At 36.5% G+C, this 25,983-nt stretch overlaps 1 protein-coding gene across 6 annotated transcripts in view; it reads right to left on the bottom strand.

The window, feature by feature from the left end:
• Positions 1 to 666: 666 nt before the first annotated feature.
• LOC137185695 (up-regulator of cell proliferation-like) overlaps positions 667 to 25,983 on the bottom strand; it is a 51,999-nt gene continuing 26,682 nt past the window's right edge. Inside the window, exons 1-5 of one of the 6 annotated variants that reach the window (XM_067594121.1) lie at positions 17,891 to 18,030; positions 17,696 to 17,805; positions 10,530 to 10,608; positions 10,335 to 10,444; positions 667 to 6,993 (exon numbers count right to left, since the gene is read on the bottom strand). In XM_067594121.1, coding sequence (XP_067450222.1) covers positions 2,306 to 6,993; positions 10,335 to 10,444; positions 10,530 to 10,608; positions 17,696 to 17,805; positions 17,891 to 18,015 — 5,112 coding nt within the window. In that variant the 5' untranslated portion in view covers positions 18,016 to 18,030 and the 3' untranslated portion in view covers positions 667 to 2,305. Of the gene's footprint in view, positions 6,994 to 10,334; positions 10,445 to 10,529; positions 10,609 to 11,208; positions 11,275 to 12,157; positions 12,180 to 17,695; positions 17,806 to 17,890; positions 18,031 to 25,983 lie in introns of those variants that run through there. The other 5 variants (XM_067594206.1, XM_067594294.1, XM_067594388.1 and 2 more) reach the window with 5 other exon arrangements.

Raw genomic sequence — 25,983 nt, 5'->3', positions numbered from 1 at the left:
TGTTGACAATGTGTCCTGTGGATTGTCCAGAGTAAGTGGGGACATTGTTTTTAGAAAGACGTGATACTGTTGAAGTCTTTTAAATGTCACTTTTTAATGCACCTCCATTGTATTGGGATGGTGGCAGAAAACTCAGAGACAGATATCTCAAAAACTGTGAAGATAAAACCAAAAATAGAGAATAATCCTCCAAATACCTGTAAACCAATCATATTTTATAACATTGTGTCATAATTTTATACAATTTGAATCTAAACGTGTTCTGAGTCTGTAGCGTTGATTAATAATTGATAACTGCTGTTGATAGACTCTGTTGTCCCATAATGCAATGCACAATGGAAATAAAGGAACTACTGACAGCTGGTAAAGAGTGACACCATTGTTGTCAGTAGTGCAGCGGCTTTGATTACAACTTTAAAAACATAAAACTAAAGTAATACATTTGTAGAAGAAAACTTTATACCCAATATTTGTGAACTTATCAAATTTGAAATTGTCAATATTAATCTCAAGTTGTAGTTTGGTGTCAAACGTTGGAGATAAAGATATTTAGCCACATGATCTTTGTACATACAGTATATTATCACTATCACTTATCATTATACACATAACTATACTGTATGTCAACCTGTAAAAAAGAAAAAAAAAACACTGACAAAGCAAAACTTGTTTGTATCTTGTTTAATTCATTGTGTCAGAAGTTGAACATGATCAACAGAGCAGAAGATGCCACATTATTCCCACAGTTGGCTTGTTTAGACAATATTTAAACATGAGCTAAAAGGTCAGTTACAACAACATAAAGACTCTTATTCACTGACTTTTATCAAACACACATCAAAAGATCAAATGTTTTACATGTTCCTATTAGAAATGAAACTGTAAAAATATTAAAGAATAGTGATGACATGTTAGAAAACATCTGTTTCACATGACCTTTGTTCTTCATCATCATCACCATCAACAGCATCATCATCATCATCATCATCAACAACAACAACAACAGCATCAGCATCATTATATTTAGCTCATGTCATGTACATAGTTGTGTTACAAAGTGACTGAGGGAGAAAATGTTCTACTCATTAAAAAGTAAAATGCAAAAATCAAAAAATATGTTTTTAAAAGATAATTTGACTTGTTCAACACATAATATCTCAGAAAAAGTTAAACATCAACAACACATGAAAGGACGTCTCAGTATTTGTACATGAATCACAAAGTAATTTGCATCAACATGCAAACATTTGAACTGATGACAATTTATTTACTTTAATCTCCAAGAAAACATTAATAACTATTTTCATTGTAGCATATTATGTTTTGAAAGTAATGTTAAAGAATAAAACTATAAAAAATATTAAAAGTAGTAAAACGTGTTACAAAACAGCATCTCATCACATGACTTTTGAATTACATACTGCAGGCCTACATCATCATCATCATCATCATCATCATCATCACATTTTTATTTAAAAGAATAAAATAAAGAAGAAAAAATATGGTAAATATTTAAAAGTCTTTGTTACATGTTCAGCTTCAGAAAGGCACCAAAAGTCAGTTGTATCAATATTTGTTATTGATTGACTGGTAGTAACCGTTAGAAAGCCAACTGCAAACACTGAATGAACCATGCTGACATCTTCATCACTGTCTTCAGTGATCATTATCTTGCACACTGGTTACTATTGACATAACCATATATCAATATGAGCAAAGAAAAGAATAACAGTAATAATAATAATAATAAAAACTTGAAAAAATGAAAAACAAAACATTTGTAATGATCACAAACCAAAAAATAAAGATAAAAACACAAAACATCATTTCTTTTTTTTTTTTTTACAGGATCTTTGTTGTACATCATTCTGTCAACATCATCATCATGAACACCAGTCATTAATCATGAGAGAAGAAAACAAAATGTCTGTAATCCTCAAAAATTAAAAACACAAAATAAAAAAGTAAAAGAAATGTTATAGAAAAAGAGACAGTCTAATAACTATTTCCAGCTTTTCAACTTCTCAGCAACTTGTTCAAATCATCATTTGTCATTCATCATGTTCACCAGACCAAAGGATGCCACAGTATTCACTGTCAGCAGCTGCTTTAGTCTGAATTTGAGTTTGAACCACAAAGTAAAAAAAAATAATTTGACTGATTGAATTTGATCGATCTGATCTGCTGAATGCTGTAAGGTGATTAGTCCTCATGTCTTTTCGCTCCTCTCCAAAGAGTTCATTTGGTTTCAAAAAAAACTTGCATGTTTTAAATTTGGTTTTGTTTAAAGATATTTGTACGTTGTTCACTTTATGTTGAAGGCATCTTTTAACCCCTTCAGTGCTTGTTCCTTTGTGATTTTCCTCCAGGCCTCTGGAACATCAGCTGGCTTGGCCTTATATTCTTGAGCAAATCTGTCATTGTATTTTACCAGTACAAACTTCCAGTAGTCAGATGCCTCTATGCTGGGATCTGGAGGAATGTGCCAGTCTGGATAGTACTTGGTGTAGTCTTTGTAAGGATGCCACTCTCCTTTAGTGTCTGTGTTTTTAAATCTACCTTCACTTTGCACATCAGTTGTACACAGTGTTTCAATCAGCTTCTTAGTGTTTTCATACCTGACTCTACCAAGACCTTGTGGTCGATGAACAGCTGCATGATGCTGCTTGTGATCTTTGCCTCCAGCCTCACAGGGAACTTTACAAAACGGACATTGGTTTCCACAACCAAACACTTGCTTGAAAAGCTCCTCCTGTGGTTTGATTGGAAGTTTGTTCAGAGTCTCAGTGATGTTTTCAGACTTTGAGAATTCCTCCTGAAGCTGTTCTTTCAAGTCTCCTATTGACGTTTTGAGGCTGTTGATAAATGGATGACATGTGCTTTGGATTTGAAACAAGGTGGTTTTTTCATCCTCCTCTGAAATTGAGATGTCTTTAATCAAATTCTTCCGCATGTTGCTGATGAGCTCTGTGATGCTTTCATTGTTGTCTGGCAGTTGAACACCATCTGGTCCTTTTGTGGCCTGCTCTAAGGCTGCTGTGATCTTGTCAACTATCACCTTCAGATTCTCTTGTTTCAGTTTGCACAAAGTTTTGTTCTTTGACATTTGTTGCTGGATGTGCTGAAATATCCAATCCTTCACATATATTTCATAGTTACGAATGTACTTGACCAAACTGTCAAAGGCATGCTTTTGCAGCAACTCTTCCTGAATCTTGTACTGGAAAAAGGAGCGGGAACTGAACTCTGCTGAATGACAACCTGTCAAAATTTCATCCACTATGTTTATTCCCAGAGATCTGTTGATGTACTCTTCCACAGCAGGTTTGATACAAAACTGGACAAAAGTCTTTGCTTTGCGTTGACAATCATCTCTCTCTTTGTATAAATCAAGAAAATCTGTCAAGTACTGATTCTTGTACTTCTGCAGCTGAATTTTAGGATCTTTATCTGACAAGAATTTTTGGTGCATTTTGAGGAATTCCCTTGAGGCAATGCCACAAATGTGGAGTTTCAGGTCAATCTCAAACTGTGTATTTGTTTTGTGACGCTTGTAACTTTGTTTAAGGTATTCATCCATTTTTTCAAGAAGCTCCCTTGTTAAAGAGTCATTGTAATCTGTGTTTTCCTTTGTTTTATCACGCACAAACCATGTGCAAGACTCAATGACACTGTCAGCAAACGTCTGCAGATCTTCTAGTCCCCGAAACAGATTTCCAACCTTCTTCATCCAGGAGTCTGTATGTTCAGGTTTGGCTTTAAATGGATCCTTCCCAATCTCCTTTAGGTCTTTAATGTTTTGGAATTTCTCATCAACATTCTGGTTTGAGAAATTTCCTCTCAACTGTTTCAGGACACTTGCTGCAATATCTCGCTCTTTCAGGCCAGACACATTTTTAGTGGCTTCAGTCCACATCTTGTCAAACTTCTGTGTCAGCTGTTCATCAGACAGTTTATCAGAGTTTTTACAGGCACTCAGGAGCTTCATGACCTCGTCTTCAACCCCGCCTCTGTATTTCTTCTGAATGTCTTGAACTTTTTTTGAATTTATTTTCAGCTCAAGTGCACAATCCAATTTATTGTTCACTGAATGTTCGATTTCCTTTGCAAGACTACTGATGCTTTTGAAAAAGTCAGTTTTATATTTTTCTATCAGATTTACATTCTGGTCTTTCTTTTCGTAGTAGTTTGTAAGTTTCTGCTTCATTTCTCTTTCTTCAGATGATATTTTTTCTGACACCTCTGATTTTTTTGAATCAACCAAAATGCTCCAAGTTTGAATATCAGATTCATTGTCAGAATTTAAGATTTCCATCTCTGCTTCTGTTTGCCAGGAGAGGATTTTTTTTCTGAACTGCCATTCCCATTGACTGAACTCTTTGCAAAGGTTGTCGTAGGCCTGAGCCACAAGAGTGTTTCTGAAACTAAAGATGAAGTTCTCATATTTCACTGCTTTCCAGAGACTTCTCATCCATTCTAGAAACTCTGGGATCTGTGAGACGTCATTGCTTCGGTCTGTTTTCACTGTTGCCAAAAGATTTTTCTTGAAATCTGCTACAGCTTCACTGTAACCTGTGTTCACTGGTGCCATCGGAGGGGTTCCATGCCAGAGTCCTGGGATGTTCCAGTGGTTTTTGTTTATGTCATAGTCCAGCACATCTGTGAAAGCTTTAATAGAAGGCTTCTTTTCCATTTCAGCTGCAATTTGTGTTATTTCATTGAGCTGGTCCAAGAGCTTCTGTCTATCTGTTATGGTCTTTGCATGAGCAGAAACTCCAGAAACATTTTGATGCACAAAATGACAAATTGGCTTTTTACCAATTTCCTTCATTCTCAAGAAGGCGTGAATTGCAATTTGCAGGATGTCTTTCATTTCTGTTGAGTTCTCCATGGCGAGGTTGATGATGGTGACATCACTTAAACCAATCACAAAGGTTGCCAGCTGGTTGTCATGCTTATAACTTTCATCTAGTTGTGCCAAATCAGGAGATTTTAGACCCTCTGTGTCGATGAGAACTATATATTCATAATTCAACTCATCTTTCATATCCTCTCCAACTTTGAGGAAAAGCATATAAGCTCCTCTTGTGCATCTGCCGCTGCTGACAGGAAACTGCACACCAAACATGGTGTTGAGGAGTGTTGACTTCCCTGAACTTTGAACACCCAGCACAGTCAGTACTAACAGTCTGCTCTTCCCTCCAACCTTCTTGTGAAGCTCCATCAGCACATCTGTCACCCATCTCTCTGGGATGTTGGAAGCATCTCCATCCAAGAGCTCTAAAGGATATCCATCCAACAGCATTTCAGCAGCCAAACCAGGGAGACGAGATATTTCATCAGCAGTGTTTCTTGAGCCAGAAATTGAGAACTCATAGATGAGTCCCATCTCTCTCATGTAATGCTCTACTCCTAAAGAGCTCTCCATCAAAGCTTGATCTAACTTTGCAATGAGATTTTTATCTTTCTTCTCACATTGCTCTTTGAATTCCTTGCGCAGCTCAGACAGTTTCCTCCGTGAATGTGTGTTAAACTTGAGTTTCATCCACATAAGGAAAAAATCTCTTTTCTCTTTGTCATTTGTGGATAAAGTTTTAATAAAACTCTTCATTCCTTTGGACAGTTTTTGTTTGCTTTGCTCCTCAATAATCTTTTGTTTTTCTTCCTGTAGCTGGCATTTATTCTGTTCAAGTCCTGAGTCACCAGATTTCAATCTACACTCCTCCTTCTCTAACTGTGATAATCTTTTCCACTTATCTCCCTGCAAAGGAAGTTGTTGTTTCTTGTAGTCTGGTATACTTCGCCCCTCAATGTCGACCATGATCTCCTCAACTGCTTTCTTTTGTGTGTCACTTGTGCTTTCATCCACAGACAGACCAAGTTCAACAGCTTTTCCAACCATATTGACAATGTTCAATGTGGGAGTTTCTTCTGGCAGTGAAGTCTTGATGGCTGCACAAAGTTTATTTGAAAACTCTGCAACATTTACCTTTGAGTCTTTGATTTTCACGCTGCTGTTTGTTAGCTCTAACTCTTTCTTTATTTTCTTGACAGACATCATGTCCTCTCTAGAGTTGTCCTTTCGATTAACAACAAAGAAGAGTTTGGATTTCACATCTTGAAGAGAAGTCAGAATCTTGTGCTCATTGTCTTCAACTTTGTCCAGGAACACAAAGGTCGCAGTTGACACTTGAAAAAGAAACTTGAATTGTGCGAGTGACTCACAAATGTCTCCTCTCAAATTGGCAAAGGCAACTGGTTCTGGAAATATGTCAAGATTTTTTTTGCCACAGGGAAGGTACCAGCAAACCTCGACCAAACCATTGGCTATTTCTCTTTTAAGTGTTCCTCCTTCCATATCTCTGTGTATGAAGATGTTGTGATTCTGTTGACCACAGCTGAGAACATGATTCAAAACCTGTGACTTGGACAAACTACAGTTTTTCAGCCTCACAAAGGTAAAGAATGGTATATTTGCTTGGACAATGTTGTCTGAATCAAATTCTCTTGATTCAGACAAATCATGTGGACACCACTCTTTGATGATGTCTCTCAGAGCCCACAGCATCAGGGAACACTGACTGTTATCACCATGAGGCAACAGCAGTGGGACAGAAAACTGACACATTGACATCTTGAGGGCCATTTCCTGTTGCAAGAAGCTGTCAGCACAAAGAAAGAGTGCGACTATGAGGTCGAGAGGGTTAACCTTGTTGTCTGCAGGGTCATCTGTGTCTTTGTCAAAGTCACTGTTTCCCTCATCATCATCATCATCATCATCATCATCATCATCATTGTTTGATAATTGTGTACAGTTTCTGCATCCTGCATTGATTTGAAAGAGTTTCCTGAGAAAGCACCATGGTATTTCCTCCAGTGATTCAACAGTTTCATCATAAATGCTGTTTTTGTTGATTTCCAGAAGAGACTGAAGAGTGAGCTTGTTGGGATAAAATTTCTTCAGTCCAAGTTTGGAGAGAAAGTTGAAAAAGACTATGAAAGAGAAAAAAGATCACTTGTAAAAACAAGAAAAATTAACAGAAAAATTAACAACCCTCTAGGATTTAGTATGTTACATAACATTAATTTTTATTTGTATGCCGTTTTTAAATGTGTTTACAGGGTCATAATGGCATCTATGGAGGACCTGATTTGATTCTGTTCTGCCTTGTGATTAGTTTGCGAAAAATAGGCCCAAGATTGTGTTTTTTGTGAAATGTCTTGTTTTCTGATTCACTGGTGTCTTTAATATTAATGTGTTATGAAATGTAGTTGTCTTTCTTTATTTGTAACTGTTTTCTTGAATGTTGCTCCTCAGGGTTTATTCTAATTTGTACAGAAAATCAGTTGCATTGGCCTGTGTCAATTTAATGTAAAATGATTGTTCTTAATAAAACCTTTCTTTCTTTCGTTCTTTTTCTATTCTCTACCACATGTTATCAAAATACACAACATAGTGCTATTTCTGCAACACATATTTGTATTATTAAATATTTGATTGTAACATATCTGATGACTCACCAGTGTTTGTGGAGGAAAGGGTTTGTCTGGATCTCTGACAGTTTATGAAATCGACCTTTACTGCTGCTGCTACTAAATGATAGTATTTAACTTGTAAAACAAATCAGGATGGCGGTGATTTCCACTTTAGCTTGTCTCACTTATTTTAACTGTGATAGTTATACAAGACACTGCTTCCTGATTCTTTGTGTGTGTTTCAAGTATTACTCATGTTGTGTGGACATAAATCTGTTTACTGTCACATTATAGAGACAAAAATCAAGTCCCCACCACGTAAATCATTACATTTTAGGATGAAGACTTGATGTAAGGTTAAAGTAAGGTTAGATTTAGGGCAAGGAAGTTAATGTAAATTAATGTATGTGTGTGTGTGTGTGTGTGTGTGTGTGTGTGTGTGTGTGTATCTGAACTGACAGCACAGTGAGGGGACATAACAGGGGCCCTATGATTTCTATGATGCGGAAAACACGGACGGAGAGTTTGATAATAAAAATGGAATCAACTGTTAAACGTGGAATATTGTGGAATTTGCCAAAATGTGGATGCAATTTATAAAAATCAGGGTTTTCCCTTCAGCACATAAGCATTTTTTTCACAGCAGGAACAGAAAAAAAACTATGCTGAGAGTTTCTAAAGCATCTTGATGTGATTTTGGTGGCACACTGCTGCAGCTTCTGTCCTCTCATGTCTGTGTTGTACTAAGTTGTACTGGTTTTTGATGACGTGTATTTATTTATATTTATTGTATTTATTGTTTTGTGTGGTTTGACTGAGCTATTTCCAACTATTTTCTATGAAGTAACAAACCCATTACAACACACACACACAGTCATGTCGATGAGGCCCTCTGACATGGCTAAGTCATCCAAAAAACTGAGGAATTCAATACTAACATATAAATTTAGAGCAGAGCAATATCCAAACTGTAAGACTCGCTTTACCAATGTTATTTTGTGATTATTATTTGTTATGTGAAGGATTACTTCAGGCCATAGCGCTCACATATCTGTTTCACTTCGTCATGCAAACTCTCAGTGTGCTGTGTATTGAAGCACTTACTTGGATTTAAAATATAGTGCAATGTTGTGTTGCATCATTACAAATTCACTGATATATATTCATTTCAGTCAATGTATGATTATATTTTGAATAATTTCTTATTGAATGAATTGAAATTTTATTCAAACACCACATGATTGGACACTTTATGGTGACAAAATGTGCTTAAATCATAAAACACAGAATTTGTGAAAAAATCAAACAGAATCTGGAAAACATTAAAACGGAGCTCATAAGGCCCTACATGACCTCTACTGAGAACACTTTTTTTCCATTCAGTGGAAAACAACTTATTTAGACTTCCAGACATTACTTAGTGTAATGATGGTGTTTCAATTTGAGTCTGATTTTATATTTAATTATTTTGAATATGAGGATGCATTGTGCATGTATGTAATTTATTCATGTATTAATTTATCTATTTGACTCTCTTTAAGCTCAAGTCTATATAAAAATTAAATATAGACTTGTTTATCTAAAAACGGATTATCACAAACAAAAATGAATCAATTAGGCTTTTATTAATGAACACAATCTGATTATTAGTTTTTTATTCATTAAACTTGAATTTGAAATTGACCATCAAGAAACTGTAAAATCACTACAGGCTGCTATGAAACGTTTCTTTTTGTTGAGACATTTAGTCTCAAGTGTGTGTTTGTTTGAATTTATCTCAGTATTAACATCTATATCAACACCATCTTCACCTCCACCTGCTTCACTCTGAACTGATGCTGCTCCGTCTTTCTCTCTCTCTCCACCTGTTGCAGTGACTTGTGTTTATTTTTTGCAACTTTGATTTGTCTCATCACTTCATCTCCTTTTTGTTTCCCATGAACATTTTTGTTTCATACTAATGTATTAATAATTACATTACACTGAAGATTATGGTGTCATAATTCTACGATAATTACATTAATATTTTGAGTTTATGATATGTGTTTCTTTGTAAATTGAGGCAGAACAGCTCATCCACTATGCCGAGCTGAACACACACATGCAAGTTTGGTTCGTTTTGTTAACACTTCTGGGTTTCCCCTGGTAACCCCGTATTTAACGCTGATATTTATCTTTTGTCTGTGTATTTGTGTCATTTAAAATGAAAACTATTGTCTTGTTTGCACCATAAACTAAATTCCCATCACCTCCATTATACTGAAGTGGAAGCAGAAATCTAAGGGATGGATATCTTAAAACTTGTTCTTTTTTTAATGTGTTTTTAGTGTCGTATTGGCATCTATGGAGAACCTGATTTGATACAGTTCTGCCTTGTGATTAGTTTGTGGAAAATAGGCCCAAGATCATGGTTTTGTGAAATGTCTTGTTTTCTGATTCATGGTTGAAATTATAGAAGTAAAAGCTACAAATAGCTTTCACTTCTTATCAATGTAAGGTCTTTGACTGCTCATCCAAACAACTTCACACTCAACACTGCACTTCCTGGGTCGGGTGTATTGCTGAGGACCCATTTTTTAATATCTAAAAACCAATTATTACAAAATAAAATTAAGCAATTAGGCTTTTATTAATGAACACAATCTGATTAACAATGTTTTGTTCATTAAACCTGAATTTGAAATTGACCATCAAGGAACTGTAAAATCACTACAGGCTGCTATTTTTGTTGTTGTTGAGACATTTAGGCTCAAGTGGGAGTTTGTCTGAATTTATCTCAGTATCAACATCTATATCAAAACCATCTGCACCTCCACCTGCTTCACTCTGAACTGATGCTGAAGAAAAGTGTAGCTCACCAGCAGATTGTCCATCTTTAAATGATATAATGCAATCCTTAGAATCATCACTCTTCATGGACACACAGCTGGATACAGGAGAGGATGGTCTCTGCTGCTGCTGCTCTGAGCTTCAACACAACACAAACAGCTTTGAGTGTAAATAATGATGGTTGGATGATTTGGGTCATGGACAGTTAAAGATCCTCATCTCACCTTTGAGCTTTTGTCTCGCTGTCATGTTTTCCACACAGAGCGGTTTTAGAGAGAGAGTTTCCCTCCTCGCAGCCGACACCTTCACACAAACACAACAACATGCTGTCAGAGCTGCACTCACTCATTTCAACAACACTGAGATTGTTAACTTAGAAAACCCTCACCTGCTTAATTCACATCCAGTTGGATAATTGAGGAAGACCATGTTTTAAGAAAGATGATTTCATATTAAATATCCTCAGCCACATATATTGAGAAATATAAAATGAAACAAACATCCCATTTTACAATCACAGGTTATAAAACACCTCTTAACAGAGATAGTGGTGTTTAGTGGCCACTTTAAAGCAATCAATCAAATTTGAATGATTTCAACAAATCCCCTCTCTAACTGTACTCTGCCCATATATTCTGTTTCCCTCAGAAATACATCACATTATGAAAGATAACTGTCATTTCACTGTGACTTTAAAGCCTCCTATGTGTACAATTTCAAAAATTATGATTTGGTGACTCGTGGTCAGAGCCGGCCCCCCAGACCTTCAGGGGCCCTAATCAAGATTTGATTGGGGCCCCTCTGACTGTTGTGCATTCTGAACGATTTATGAGCAATGAACAGGGCACTACAACAGGAGGGAAATGTATCTCTCTATAGGTTTAACTAAAACACATAACTTACCAGCACTGTCAGCTTCTTGGGTTACATCACCAGATTCTGCATCAGGAGTAGAGGAGGTTGACGGACCTGCAGTGAAATAAATAAATGAATTAAAATGCAGAAGGCTACTGTTTTACACTCCCTTTATACTCATCAACCGCTGCTTTTTGTTCACTCTTCTACATACGTTTACCTCATTATTTGAGACTTTGGCCACTTTTAATATGAACATCCAACATTATAACATTATATATATATGACTGAAAATAAAGAAAAGCATAATAGGACCCATTTCAATGATAATGATAGATGATGGCTTAAATTGAAGAAGACCCTTTTACCATCACATTTTTTAACTTTAATCACAACTTACATCTATAATAATAATAATAATAATAATAATAATAATAATAATAATAATAATAATAATAATAATAATAATAATAATAATAATAATAATAATAATAGCTTGGCAAATCTCCAGAGACCATCAGCTCCTTGCGTGTAAGCTGGAGCTCGGCTACAAACAGCGATGGAGGCCCTGTCAGCTCTGCCAGTCAGAGAGATGCAGGAACACAAGAACGCTGTGCATCTCTTGCATCACTGCAGCCCGTCAGCTCACAGTGACACAAGAGACGTACAGTGAGCTTATATTCCTGTATCGTTCTGACTAGCAGGGCTACGGAGCTCTGGAGGCCGTGTGCAGAAATGTTACAAGAAATTCAAAACTATCCAACTGATTTAATTCAAATAACTTTTCAGCTTTTCAAAAGCCTTTCATTCATTCATTAAAAACTTGTAAGTGTGTAATTAATATGTATTATTAGTATTATTACACTCCTTGTTATGAACCCAGAAATACAAAATAGTGCGGCTAACGCTAATATAAGAGGCTAATGCTCTTATGTGGTTTAGTGCAGATTATCTCAAGATTCAGGCATTGACAAATGGAGCCTATAGGCTTACATACCTTTATATTCTTGCTTCTCCTTGTTTCTGAATTTATCTCAGTATTAACATCTATATCAACACCATCTTCACCTCCACCTGCTTCACTCTGAACTGATGCTGCTCCGTCTTTCTCTCTCTCTCCACCTGTTGCAGTGACTTGTGTTTCTTTTTTGCAACTTTGATTTGTCTCATCACTTCATCTCCTTTTTGTTTCCCATGAACATTTTTGTTTCATACTAATGTATTAATAATTACATTTTATTGAAGATTATGGTATCATAATTCTATGATAATTACATTAACTACATTGGAGTTGAACTGTGGCCAAAGTAAATATTTTATAACAGAGTTCATGTTATCATTTCTTTTCTGGTGATTTCACATAAATCCCATTGTTGAACTGCATCTATGAGTTCTCCTTCCTGGTTCAGACCTTCATAAATGTCTCTTGGTTAAAACTACATCTACTTCAATAAATGTAGGTAATGTGAGTGGGAGTGTACCTGTAGGCTCTCGTCCATCTGTGTCCATCGTAGTCGAGGTCAGTGTTTTCTCTTCATTCCCCTTCTCTTCAACATCTAGACACACAATTATATATCATCTTTTTGTTTGACAGAACCAGTCCATCTTAAAAAATACATAAAATTCAATCCATTAGTCAGTCAAGACACTGTACATAATGCAAATCATCACTAACTGGATACACTTATGATCAACTTCAAATTATATTCAGAAAAAATGCTTTGTGTCACATTTCAATACAAAACAGTCAAATGGTTCCAGCATACTGAGGTTCACTGACACCTGACATCAGACTGCAGGAGACTCTGGGACGGTTTCATGCATCTGTTGTATTTATACTTGATGTAGAAATCAAAAGTATTTGATACAACTGAACAACAGCTTTCTGTTTCCCTTTATCTCGGGTTCTGAGGAGGAGTGCAGTGAACAAGTATCTCAAAACACTATAACTGTGATCTGTTATGTTGAGAATGTGATGGATAGTCAATCCCAGCATATCCATGTAAATATTCTCAAGCAGGTGTAAACAGCCATGATTAATCGTTACCAGTCTCTTTAATTAACTTCTCAGAAATCACTGCTTCACTTCTTCATAGTTATCAGGACTTTTTTTCATTGTCTTGTCAGCTACATTCATTAGAAGTGATTTTTCACTTGCTGTTGAAAAACACCTTTACTACCCTGCTGAAAGGAGATAATAATGTTATCATGAGTCCAGAAACCTTTCAGATGAATCTCATTTTGTCTGTTGTCACTGAACTTTATTTTACTTGCAGGACAACAGCATGGTAGACTATCAAGTTTTGCAAACTGTCTTTTCTCAAAATTATTTAACTACAAGACTGACTGATGGAAATAGAGATAGTGTGGTGTCATTTTATAAGATTTATGATGTGCTGAAAGAAAGGTAAAATACAATGCAAATGATTACTGTTAAGATGATAAACATTAAGTAGAAGTGTGTTGAATTATTATTATATTGTGTGTATACATCACAAAAAACTTGTGATTAATATATGGGCAGAGAATATGTTAAAAGTAATCACACCCAGAGCACTGGACAAAATATAAGTGTGTTTATATTTAACGTCACCTTTTGTATTAAACTTCACTTTTTAAAAGAAATAACCTCAAGAAAGGATCAAGAAATAAGGGTGTAAAATGGCAAGAGTAACTTGTAAGAAAAATAAAGCCAGGAGAAGATTTGGCAGTAATGCTGTAAAGTGACCCTAAACAGGACCCTAAAAGGAAAAGAGCATGACTGGACAGGACTGGATAGAACTGGATAGAACAGCCCAAAACCTATTTTGGGGATTTTAGGCCTGCAACAGGTGATGTAAAGAAATTATAATGGTGTAATTGGCTAGTCTGAAGGGGCTGGACAATAGGCGTGCCCTATATAAGACAAAAGATATAAAACTGGGGGCTGAACGTCAGCTTGCCAGAGCCTTCCGGTGACCTTTGTGTACACTGTATTGCTCTCCTTTTTTGCTGGCATTAAAGTACATGTTGCTGCTCAGAACTCTGACTCCTGATGATTTTTGAACATCAAAGAGAAGTTTTTTGTCCTTGAGTTAATTTAAAACTCTTTCCAGCTGAGACCCATCGACCTGACACGATAACAGATGATTGTTTTTACATCACAGATGATGATCAAAAGGCTTTGAAATATGAGTCTTGAAGGTAAAACATAACGTTTGGTATGTAGGCTGTAATGGGAGGTGAGTGTAGGGCAGCTGCTCTTCAGGTGAACTGGAATGTTCTGTAATCTGATGTGAGTACAGCTCTACTCAACAGTGTAGTGAGTAATGCAAAGGGTCTCTACCACAAAGTAAACCTAGTGAGCTAGCCTGCTGCTAACATTGGAGCTAACATAGGGGTTGAACTTTAGTAAATATTTTGTAATAGAGTTCATGTTATCATTTCTTTTCTTTTCTTAAAGCAATCAATCAAATTTGAATGATTTCAACAAATCCCCTCTCTAACTGTACTCTGCCCATATATTCTGTTTCCCTCAGAAATACATCACATTATGAAAGATAACTGTCATTTCACTGTGACTTTAAAGCCTCCTATGTGTACAATTTCAAAAATTATGATTTGGTGACTCGTGGTCAGAGCCAGCCCTAGACCTTCAAGGGCCCTAATCAAGATTTGATTGGGGCCCCTCTGACTGTTGTGCATTCTGAACGATTTATGAGCAATGAACAGGGCACTACAACAGGAGGGAAATGTATCTCTCTATAGGTTTAACTAAAACACATAACTTACCAGCACTGTCAGCCTCTTGGGTTACATCACCAGATTCTGCACCAGCAGTAGAGGAGGTTGACGGACCTGCAGTGAAATAAATAAATGAATTAAAATGCAGAAGGCTACTGTTTTACACTCCCTTTATACTCATCAACCGCTGCTTTTTGTTCACACTTCTACATACTCCTCATTCCCCTTCTCTTCAACATCTAGAAACACAATTATATATCATCTTTTTGTTTGACAGAACCAGTCCATCTTAAAAAATATGTAAAGTACAAATCATTTGTCAGTCAAAATACTGCACATATTTCAAATCATCACTAACTGGATACACTTATAATCAACTTCTGATTATATTGGGAAAAATGCTTTGTGACACATTTCAATACAAAACAGTCAAATGGTTCCAGCATACTGAGGTTCACTGACACCTGACATCAGGCAGCAGGAGACTCTGGGACTGTCTCATGCATCTGTCATATTTATAAACCTGAACAACAGGTTTCTATTTACCTTTATCTTGGGCTCTGAGGATGAGTGCAGTGAAGAGACCTCAAAACACAATAACTGTAATCAGTTATCTTGAGAATATGGGGGATAGTCGACCCCAGCACATAAAAGACTTTTTCCCGTAGACTTAAATTGTGAAAGAGACGTCTGTAAATCAGCGGATACATTTCTTTGAGCATCAAAATCCCCACAAAATGTTTAAATCAATTAGGTCTGATCACATTTAGAAAGTCTAGAAGAGCCGCACAATTGAATCATTTGATCTCCATTCAAGTTAGCTGGAGGGTTAAACTGGAAGTTAGCTGGAAGTCTCTAGTGAGAATGCTCCATGGACACATCAGGCCCATAGGTCTGTTCCAACCAAATCGCCAGAACAAAACGTTGGCATTGAACGTTTTGCAAACCACAGAAACATTGACTATATACATTTCAACACGTGTGGTATGTATCATATCAACATTTCTATAAACGTAGCATATTAACATTTCTACCTGTTGAATAATGATGTTTTATGGTGTGACAACGCTGTGGTTAAGGTCTGGTTAGGTTTAGGCACAAAGACCACTTGGTTAGGGTTATGGAAAGATCATGGTTTGGGTTAAAATAAAAATTAAAATTAAAATAAAAATGGCAGATGTCTCACCAAAAAAACCCGGTTTTCTCGCCAGAAAAACGGCTGCAAATATCCTGACATTTCACTAAAAACACCCGCTTTTGTCAGTTGAAACGGGAAGCGAGCAGATATATAACATATATCTATATCTATCTATATCCATACATATAATATAGATCTCATGTGAACTATGTCACTTTAGAAATGTTGAGATGATACGTTTTGTTGAAACGGCACCTCTCAATGTCCCCCGCTAAGCCCTAAACCCTGATCCCTCAGACTTAACTGACATCACCTGGTAAGTGATTGAGTGTGAAAGGCTGCAAGGGCTCAGACTGGTTTAATAGGGATGGGACAGCACGTTACAACATATCACGTTACCTTGACGACACCAAAACATGTTACGTATGATTGTGGGTTTGGGACTTTTTATTCAATACTTTATTGCCATATCAACACGACTGATTGGAACTGTCTTAGTGATTTCACTTAAAAAAATCAGAAAAAGACAAAATAGTGAAACCAGTCACACATAAAGCACATGATACATTAAACAAAGTTTAAAACGGATAATATCCAACCCATCAAATAATCATGTGCACGACTGTCAAGTCAAGTAAGAGACCGAATGCCTGATCTGAACATCTTGCAGGTTCTTGCTTCACAAAGTGAATGAGAGGTAATTGTCAAATAATCAATTTACTCATTTTTGTCAAAACAGCATCATAAGCAAAAATTAAAATAAATGGTTGATGAATAAATTAGGTTTGTAATATAACCTATTCTAACATTCCTCAGGTTTCATGTGTTGCTATGTATCTTAAATCCTTGTTAATGTCGTGTTTCTTTGTAAATTGAGGCAGAACAGCTCATCCACTATGCCGAGCTGAACACACACATGCAAGTTTGGTTCGTTTTGTTAACACTTCTGGGTTTCCCCTGGTAACCCTGTATTTAACGCTGATATTTATCTTTTGTCTGTGTATTTGTGTCATTTAAAATGAAAACTATTGTCTTGTTTGCACCATAAACTAAATTCCCATCACCTCCATTATACTGAAGTGGAAGCAGAAATCTAAGGGATGGATATCTTAAAACTTGTTCTTTTTTTAATGTGTTTTTAGTGTCGTATTGGCATCTATGGAGAACCTGATTTGATACAGTTCTGCCTTGTGATTAGTTAGTGGAAAATAGGCCCAAGATCATGGTTTTTGTGAAATGTCTTGTTTTCTGATTCATGGTTGAAATTATAGAAGTAAAAGCTACAAATAGCTTTCACTTCTTATCAATGTAAGGTCTTTGACTGCTCATCCAAACAACTTCACACTCAACACTGCACTTCCTGGGTCGGGTGTATTGCTGAGGACCCATTTTTTAATATCTAAAAACCAATTATTACAAAATAAAATTAAGCAATTAGGCTTTTATTAATGAACACAATCTGATTAACAATGTTTTGTTCATTAAACCTGAATTTGAAATTGACCATCAAGGAACTGTAAAATCACTACAGGCTGCTATTTTTGTTGTTGTTGAGACATTTAGGCTCAAGTGGGAGTTTGTCTGAATTTATCTCAGTATCAACATCTATATCAAAACCATCTGCACCTCCACCTGCTTCACTCTGAACTGATGCTGAAGAAAAGTGTAGCTCACCAGCAGATTGTCCATCTTTAAATGATATAATGCAATCCTTAGAATCATCACTCTTCATGGACACACAGCTGGATACAGGAGAGGATGGTCTCTGCTGCTGCTGCTCTGAGCTTCAACACAACACAAACAGCTTTGAGTGTAAATAATGATGGTTGGATGATTTGGGTCATGGACAGTTAAAGATCCTCATCTCACCTTTGAGCTTTTGTCTCGCTGTCATGTTTTCCACACAGAGCGGTTCTAGAGGGAGAGTTTCCCTCCTCGCAGCTGACACCTTCACACAAACACAACAACATGCTGTCAGAGCTGCACTCACTCATTTCAACAACACTGAGATTGTTAACTTAGAAAACCCTCACCTGCTTAATTCACATCCAGTTGGATAATTGAGGAAGACCATGTTTTAAGAAAGATGATTTCATATTAAATATCCTCAGCCACATATATTTAGAAATATAAAATGAAACAAACATCCCATTTTACAATCACAGGTTATAAAACACCTCTTAACAGAGATAGTGGTGTTTAGTGGCCACTTTAAAGTGGTCAGAGCCGGCCCCCTAGACCTTCAGGGGCCCTAATCAAAATTTGACTGGGGGCCCCTCTGACTGTTGTGCATTCTGAACAATTTATGAGCAATGAACAGGGCACTACAACAGGAGGGAAATGTATCTCTCTATAGGTTTAACTAAAACACATAACTTACCAGCACTGTCAGCTTCTTGGGTTACATCACCAGATTCTGCATCAGGAGTAGAGGAGGTTGACGGACCTGCAGTGAAATAAATAAATGACTTAAAATGCAGAAGTCTACTGTTTTACACTCCCTTTATACTCATCAACCGCTGCTTTTTGTTCACACTTCTACATACGTTTACCTCATTATTTGAGACTTTGGCCACTTTTAATATGAACATCCAACATTATAACATTATATATATATATGACTGAAAATAAAGAAAAGCATAATAGGACCCATTTAAATGATAATGATAGATGATGGCTTAAATTGAAGAAGACCCTTTTACCATCAAATTTTTTAACTTTAATCACAACTTACATTTATAATAATAATAATAATAATAATAATAATAATAATAATAATAATAATAATAATAATAATAGCTTGGCAAATCTCCAGAGACCATCAGCTCCTTGCGTGTAAGCTGGAGCTCGGCTACAAACAGCGATGGAGGCCCTGTCAGCTCTGCCAGTCAGAGAGATGCAGGAACACAAGAACGCTGTGCATCTCTTGCATCACTGCAGCCCGTCAGCTCACAGTGACACAAGAGACGTACAGTGAGCTTATATTCCTGTATCGTTCTGACTAGCAGGGCTACGGAGCTCTGGAGGCCGTGAAATGTTACAAGAAATTCAAAACTATCCAACTGATTTAATTCAAATAACTTTTCAGCTTTTCAAAAGCCTTTCATTCATTCATTAAAAACTTGTAAGTGTGTAATTAATATGTATTATTAGTATTATTACACTCCTTGTTATGAACCCAGAAATACAAAATAGTGCGGCTAACGCTAATGTAAGAGGCTAATGCTCTTATGTGGTTTAGTGCAGATTATCTCAAGATTCAGGCATTGACAAATGGAGCCTATAGGCTTACATACCTTTATATTCTTGCTTCTCCTTGTTTCTGAATTTATCTCAGTATTAACATCTATATCAACACCATCTTCACCTCCACCTGCTTCACTCTGAACTGATGCTGCTCCGTCTTTCTCTCTCTCTCCACCTGTTGCAGTGACTTGTGTTTCTTTTTTGCAACTTTGATTTGTCTCATCACTTCATCTCCTTTTTGTTTCCCATGAACATTTTTGTTTCATACTAATGTATTAATAATTACATTTTATTGAAGATTATGGTGTCATAATTCTATGATAATTACATTAACTACACTGGAGTTGAACTGTGGCCAAAGTAAATATTTTATAACAGAGTTCATGTTATCGTTTCTTTTCTGGTGATTTCACATAAATCCCATTGTTGAACTGCATCTATGAGTTCTCCTTCCTGGTTCAGACCTTCATAAATGTCTCTTGGTTAAAACTAAATCTACCTCAATAAATGTAGGTAATGTGAGTGGGAGTGTACCTGTAGGCTCTCGTCCATCTGTGTCCATCGTAGTCGAGGTCGGTGTTTTCTCTTCATTCTCCTTCTCTTCAACATCTAGACACACAATTATATATCATCTTTTTGTTTGACAGAACCAGTCCATCTTAAAAAATACATAAAATTCAATCCATTAGTCAGTCAAGACACTGTACATAATGCAAATCATCACTAACTGGATACACTTATGATCAACTTCAAATTATATTCAGAAAAAATGCTTTGTGACACATTTCAATACAAAACAGTCAAATGGTTCCAGCATACTGAGGTTCACTGACACCTGACATCAGACTGCAGGAGACTCTGGGACTGTCTCATGCATCTGTTGTATTTATACTTGATGTAGAAATCAAAAGTATTTGATACAACTGAACAACAGGTTTCTGTTTCCCTTTATCTTGTGCTCTGAGGAGGAGTGCAGTGAACAAGTATCTCAAAACACTATAACTGTGATCTGTTATGTTGAGAATGTGATGGATAGTCAATCCCAGCATATCCATGTAAATATTCTCAAGCAGGTGTAAACAGCCATGATTAATCGTTACCAGTCTCTTTAATTAACTTCTCAGAAATCACTGCTTCACTTCTTCATAGTTATCAGGACTTTTTTTCATTGTCTTGTCAGCTACATTCATTAGAAGTGATTTTTCACTTGCTGTTGAAAAACACCTTTACTACCCTGCTGAAAGGAGATAATAATGTTATCATGAGTCCAGAAACCTTTCAGATGAATCTCATTTTGTCTGTTGTCACTGAACTTTATTTTACTTGCAGGACAACAGCATGGTAGACTATCAAGTTTTGCAAACTGTCTTTTCTCAAAATTATTTAACTACAAGACTGACTGATGGAAATAGAGATAGTGTGGTGTCATTTTATAAGATTTATGATGTGCTGAAAGAAAGGTAAAATACAATGCAAATGATTACTGTTAAGATGATAAACATTAAGTAGAAGTGTGTTGAATTATTATTATATTGTATGTATACATCACAGAAAACTTGTGATTAATATATGGGCAGAGAATATGTTAAAAGTAATCACACCCAGAGCACTGGACAAAATATAAGTGTGTTTATATTTAACGTCACCTTTTGTATTAAACTTCATTTTTTAAAAGAAATAACCTCAAGAAAGGATCAAGAAATAAGGGTGTAAAATGGCAAGAGTAACTTGTAAGAAAAATAAAGCCAGGAGAAGATTTGGCAGTAATGCTGTAAAGTGACCCTAAACAGGACCCTAAAAGGAAAAGAGCATGACTGGACAGGACTGGATAGAACTGGATAGAACTGGATGGAACTGGATATGCCTAGGCATATCCAGTTCAGCCCAAAACCTATTTTGGGGATTTTAGGCCTGCAACAACGGATGTAAAGAAATTATAATGGTGTAATTGGCTAGTCTGAAGGGGCTGGACAATAGGCGTGCCCTATATAAGACAAAAGATATAAAACTGGGGGCTGAACGTCAGCTTGCCAGAGCCTTCCAGTGAACTTTGTGTACTCTGTATTGCTCTCCTTTTTTGCTGGCATTAAAGTACATGTTGCTGCTCAGAACTCTGACTCCTGATGATTTTTGAACATCAAAGAGAAGTTTTTTTGTCCTTGAGTTAATTTAAAACTCTTTCCAGCTGAGACCCAGCGACCTGACACGATAACAGATGATTGTTTTTACATCACAGATGATGATCAAAAGGCTTTGAAATATGAGTCTTAAAGGTAAAACATAACGTTTGGTATGTAGGCTGTAATGGGAGGTGAGTGTAGGGCAGCTGCTCTGCAGGTGAACTGGAATGTTCTGTAATCTGATGTGAGTACAGCTCTACTCAACAGTGTAGTGAGTAATGCAAAGGGTCTCTACCACAAAGTAAACCTAGTGAGCTAGCCTGCTGCTAACATTGGAGCTAACATAGGAGTTGAACTTTAGTAAATATTTTGTAATAGAGTTCATGTTATCATTTCTTTTCTTTTCTTAAAGCAATCAATCAAATTTGAATGATTTCAACAAATCCCCTCTCTAACTGTACTCTGCCCATATATTCTGTTTCCCTCAGAAATACATCACATTATGAAAGATAACTGTCATTTCACTGTGACTTTAAAGCCTCCTATGTGTACAATTTCAAAAATTATGATTTGGTGACTCGTGGTCAGAGCCAGCCCTAGACCTTCAAGGGCCCTAATCAAGATTTGATTGGGGCCCCTCTGACTGTTGTGCATTCTGAACGATTTATGAGCAATGAACGGGGCACTACAACAGGAGGGAAATGTATCTCTCTATAGGTTTAACTAAAACACATAACTTACCAGCACTGTCAGCCTCTTGGGTTACATCACCAGATTCTGCACCAGCAGTAGAGGAGGTTGACGGACCTGCAGTGAAATAAATAAATGAATTAAAATGCAGAAGGCTACTGTTTTACACTCCCTTTATACTCATCAACCGCTGCTTTTTGTTCACACTTCTACATACTCCTCATTCCCCTTCTCTTCAACATCTAGAAACACAATTATATATCATCTTTTTGTTTGACAGAACCAGTCCATCTTAAAAAATATGTAAAGTACAAATCATTTGTCAGTCAAAATACTGCACATATTTCAAATCATCACTAACTGGATACACTTATAATCAACTTCTGATTATATTGGGAAAAATGCTTTGTGACACATTTCAATACAAAACAGTCAAATGGTTCCAGCATACTGAGGTTCACTGACACCTGACATCAGGCAGCAGGAGACTCTGGGACTGTCTCATGCATCTGTCATATTTATAAACCTGAACAACAGGTTTCTATTTACCTTTATCTTGGGCTCTGAGGATGAGTGCAGTGAAGAGACCTCAAAACACAATAACTGTAATCAGTTATCTTGAGAATATGGGGGATAGTCGACCCCAGCACATAAAAGACTTTTTCCCGTAGACTTAAATTGTGAAAGAGACGTCTGTAAATCAGCGGATACATTTCTTTGAGCATCAAAATCCCCACAAAATGTTTAAATCAATTCGGTCTGATCACATTTAGAAAGTCTAGAAGAGCCGCACAATTGAATCATTTGATCTCCATTCAAGTTAGCTGGAGGGTTAAACTGGAAGTTAGCTGGAAGTCTCTGGTGAGAATGCTCCATGGACACATTAGGCCCATAGGTCTGTTCCAACCAAATCGCCAGAACAAAACGTTGGCATTGAACGTTTTGCAAACCACAGAAACGTTGACTATATACATTTCAACACGTGTGATACGTATCATATCAACATTTCTATAAACGTAGCATATTAACATTTCTACCTGTTGAATAATGATGTTTTATGGTGTGACAACGCTGTGGTTAAGGTCTGGTTAGGTTTAGGCACAAAGACCACTTGGTTAGGGTTATGGAAAGATCATGGTTTGGGTTAAAATAAAAATTAAAATTAAAATAAAAATGGCAGATGTCTCACCAAAAAAACCCGGTTTTCTCGCCAGAAAAACGGCTGCAAATATCCTGACATTTCACTAAAAACACCCGCTTTTGTCAGTTGAAACGGGAAGCGAGCAGATATATAACATATATCTATATCTATCTATATCCATACATATAATATAGATCTCATGTGAACTATGTCACTTTAGAAATGTTGAGATGATACGTTTTGTTGAAACGGCACCTCTCAATGTCCCCCGCTAAGCCCTAAACCCTGATCCCTCAGACTTAACTGACATCACCTGGTAAGTGATTGAGTGTGAAAGGCTGCAAGGGCTCAGACTGGTTTAATAGGGATGGGACAGCACGTTACAACATATCACGTTACCTTGACGACACCAAAACATGTTACGTATGATTGTGGGTTTGGGACTTTTTATTCAATACTTTATTGCCATATCAACACGACTGATTGGAACTGTCTTAGTGATTTCACTTAATAAAATCAGAAAAAGACAAAATAGTGAAACCAGTCACACATAAAGCACATGATACATTAAACAAAGTTTAAAACGGATAATATCCAACCCATCAAATAATCATGTGCACGACTGTCAAGTCAAGTAAGAGACCGAATGCCTGATCTGAACATCTCGCAGGTTCTTGCTTCACAAAGTGAATGAGAGGTAATTGTCAAATAATCAATTTACTCATTTTTGTCAAAACAGCATCATAAGCAAAAATTAAAATAAATGGTTGATGAATAAATTAGGTTTGTAATATAACCTATTCTAACATTCCTCAGGTTTCATGTGTTGCTATGTATCTTAAATCCTTGTTAATGTCGTGTTTCTTTGTAAATTGAGGCAGAACAGCTCATCCACTATGCCGAGCTGAACACACACATGCAAGTTTGGTTCGTTTTGTTAACACTTCTGGGTTTCCCCTGGTAACCCTGTATTTAACGCTGATATTTATCTTTTGTCTGTGTATTTGTGTCATTTAAAATGAAAACTATTGTCTTGTTTGCACCATAAACTAAATTCCCATCACCTCCATTATACTGAAGTGGAAGCAGAAATCTAAGGGATGGATATCTTAAAACTTGTTCTTTTTTTAATGTGTTTTTAGTGTCGTATTGGCATCTATGGAGAACCTGATTTGATACAGTTCTGCCTTGTGATTAGTTAGTGGAAAATAGGCCCAAGATCATGGTTTTTGTGAAATGTCTTGTTTTCTGATTCATGGTTGAAATTATAGAAGTAAAAGCTACAAATAGCTTTCACTTCTTATCAATGTAAGGTCTTTGACTGCTCATCCAAACAACTTCACACTCAACACTGCACTTCCTGGGTCGGGTGTATTGCTGAGGACCCATTTTTTAATATCTAAAAACCAATTATTACAAAATAAAATTAAGCAATTAGGCTTTTATTAATGAACACAATCTGATTAACAATGTTTTGTTCATTAAACCTGAATTTGAAATTGACCATCAAGGAACTGTAAAATCACTACAGGCTGCTATTTTTGTTGTTGTTGAGACATTTAGGCTCAAGTGGGAGTTTGTCTGAATTTATCTCAGTATCAACATCTATATCAAAACCATCTGCACCTCCACCTGCTTCACTCTGAACTGATGCTGAAGAAAAGTGTAGCTCACCAGCAGATTGTCCATCTTTAAATGATATAATGCAATCCTTAGAATCATCACTCTTCATGGACACACAGCTGGATACAGGAGAGGATGGTCTCTGCTGCTGCTGCTCTGAGCTTCAACACAACACAAACAGCTTTGAGTGTAAATAATGATGGTTGGATGATTTGGGTCATGGACAGTTAAAGATCCTCATCTCACCTTTGAGCTTTTGTCTCGCTGTCATGTTTTCCACACAGAGCGGTTCTAGAGGGAGAGTTTCCCTCCTCGCAGCTGACACCTTCACACAAACACAACAACATGCTGTCAGAGCTGCACTCACTCATTTCAACAACACTGAGATTGTTAACTTAGAAAACCCTCACCTGCTTAATTCACATCCAGTTGGATAATTGAGGAAGACCATGTTTTAAGAAAGATGATTTCATATTAAATATCCTCAGCCACATATATTTAGAAATATAAAATGAAACAAACATCCCATTTTACAATCACAGGTTATAAAACACCTCTTAACAGAGATAGTGGTGTTTAGTGGCCACTTTAAAGTGGTCAGAGCCGGCCCCCTAGACCTTCAGGGGCCCTAATCAAAATTTGACTGGGGGCCCCTCTGACTGTTGTGCATTCTGAACAATTTATGAGCAATGAACAGGGCACTACAACAGGAGGGAAATGTATCTCTCTATAGGTTTAACTAAAACACATAACTTACCAGCACTGTCAGCTTCTTGGGTTACATCACCAGATTCTGCATCAGGAGTAGAGGAGGTTGACGGACCTGCAGTGAAATAAATAAATGACTTAAAATGCAGAAGTCTACTGTTTTACACTCCCTTTATACTCATCAACCGCTGCTTTTTGTTCACACTTCTACATACGTTTACCTCATTATTTGAGACTTTGGCCACTTTTAATATGAACATCCAACATTATAACATTATATATATATATGACTGAAAATAAAGAAAAGCATAATAGGACCCATTTAAATGATAATGATAGATGATGGCTTAAATTGAAGAAGACCCTTTTACCATCAAATTTTTTAACTTTAATCACAACTTACATTAATAATAATAATAATAATAATAATAATA

The sequence above is a fragment of the Thunnus thynnus genome, chromosome 1 (assembly GCF_963924715.1).
Source record: "Thunnus thynnus chromosome 1, fThuThy2.1, whole genome shotgun sequence".
In the NCBI taxonomy this organism is placed as follows: Eukaryota; Metazoa; Chordata; class Actinopteri; order Scombriformes; family Scombridae; genus Thunnus; species Thunnus thynnus.
The sequence above is the reverse complement of the archived record's forward strand: the minus strand, read 5'-3'. Positions and strand labels throughout refer to the sequence as shown.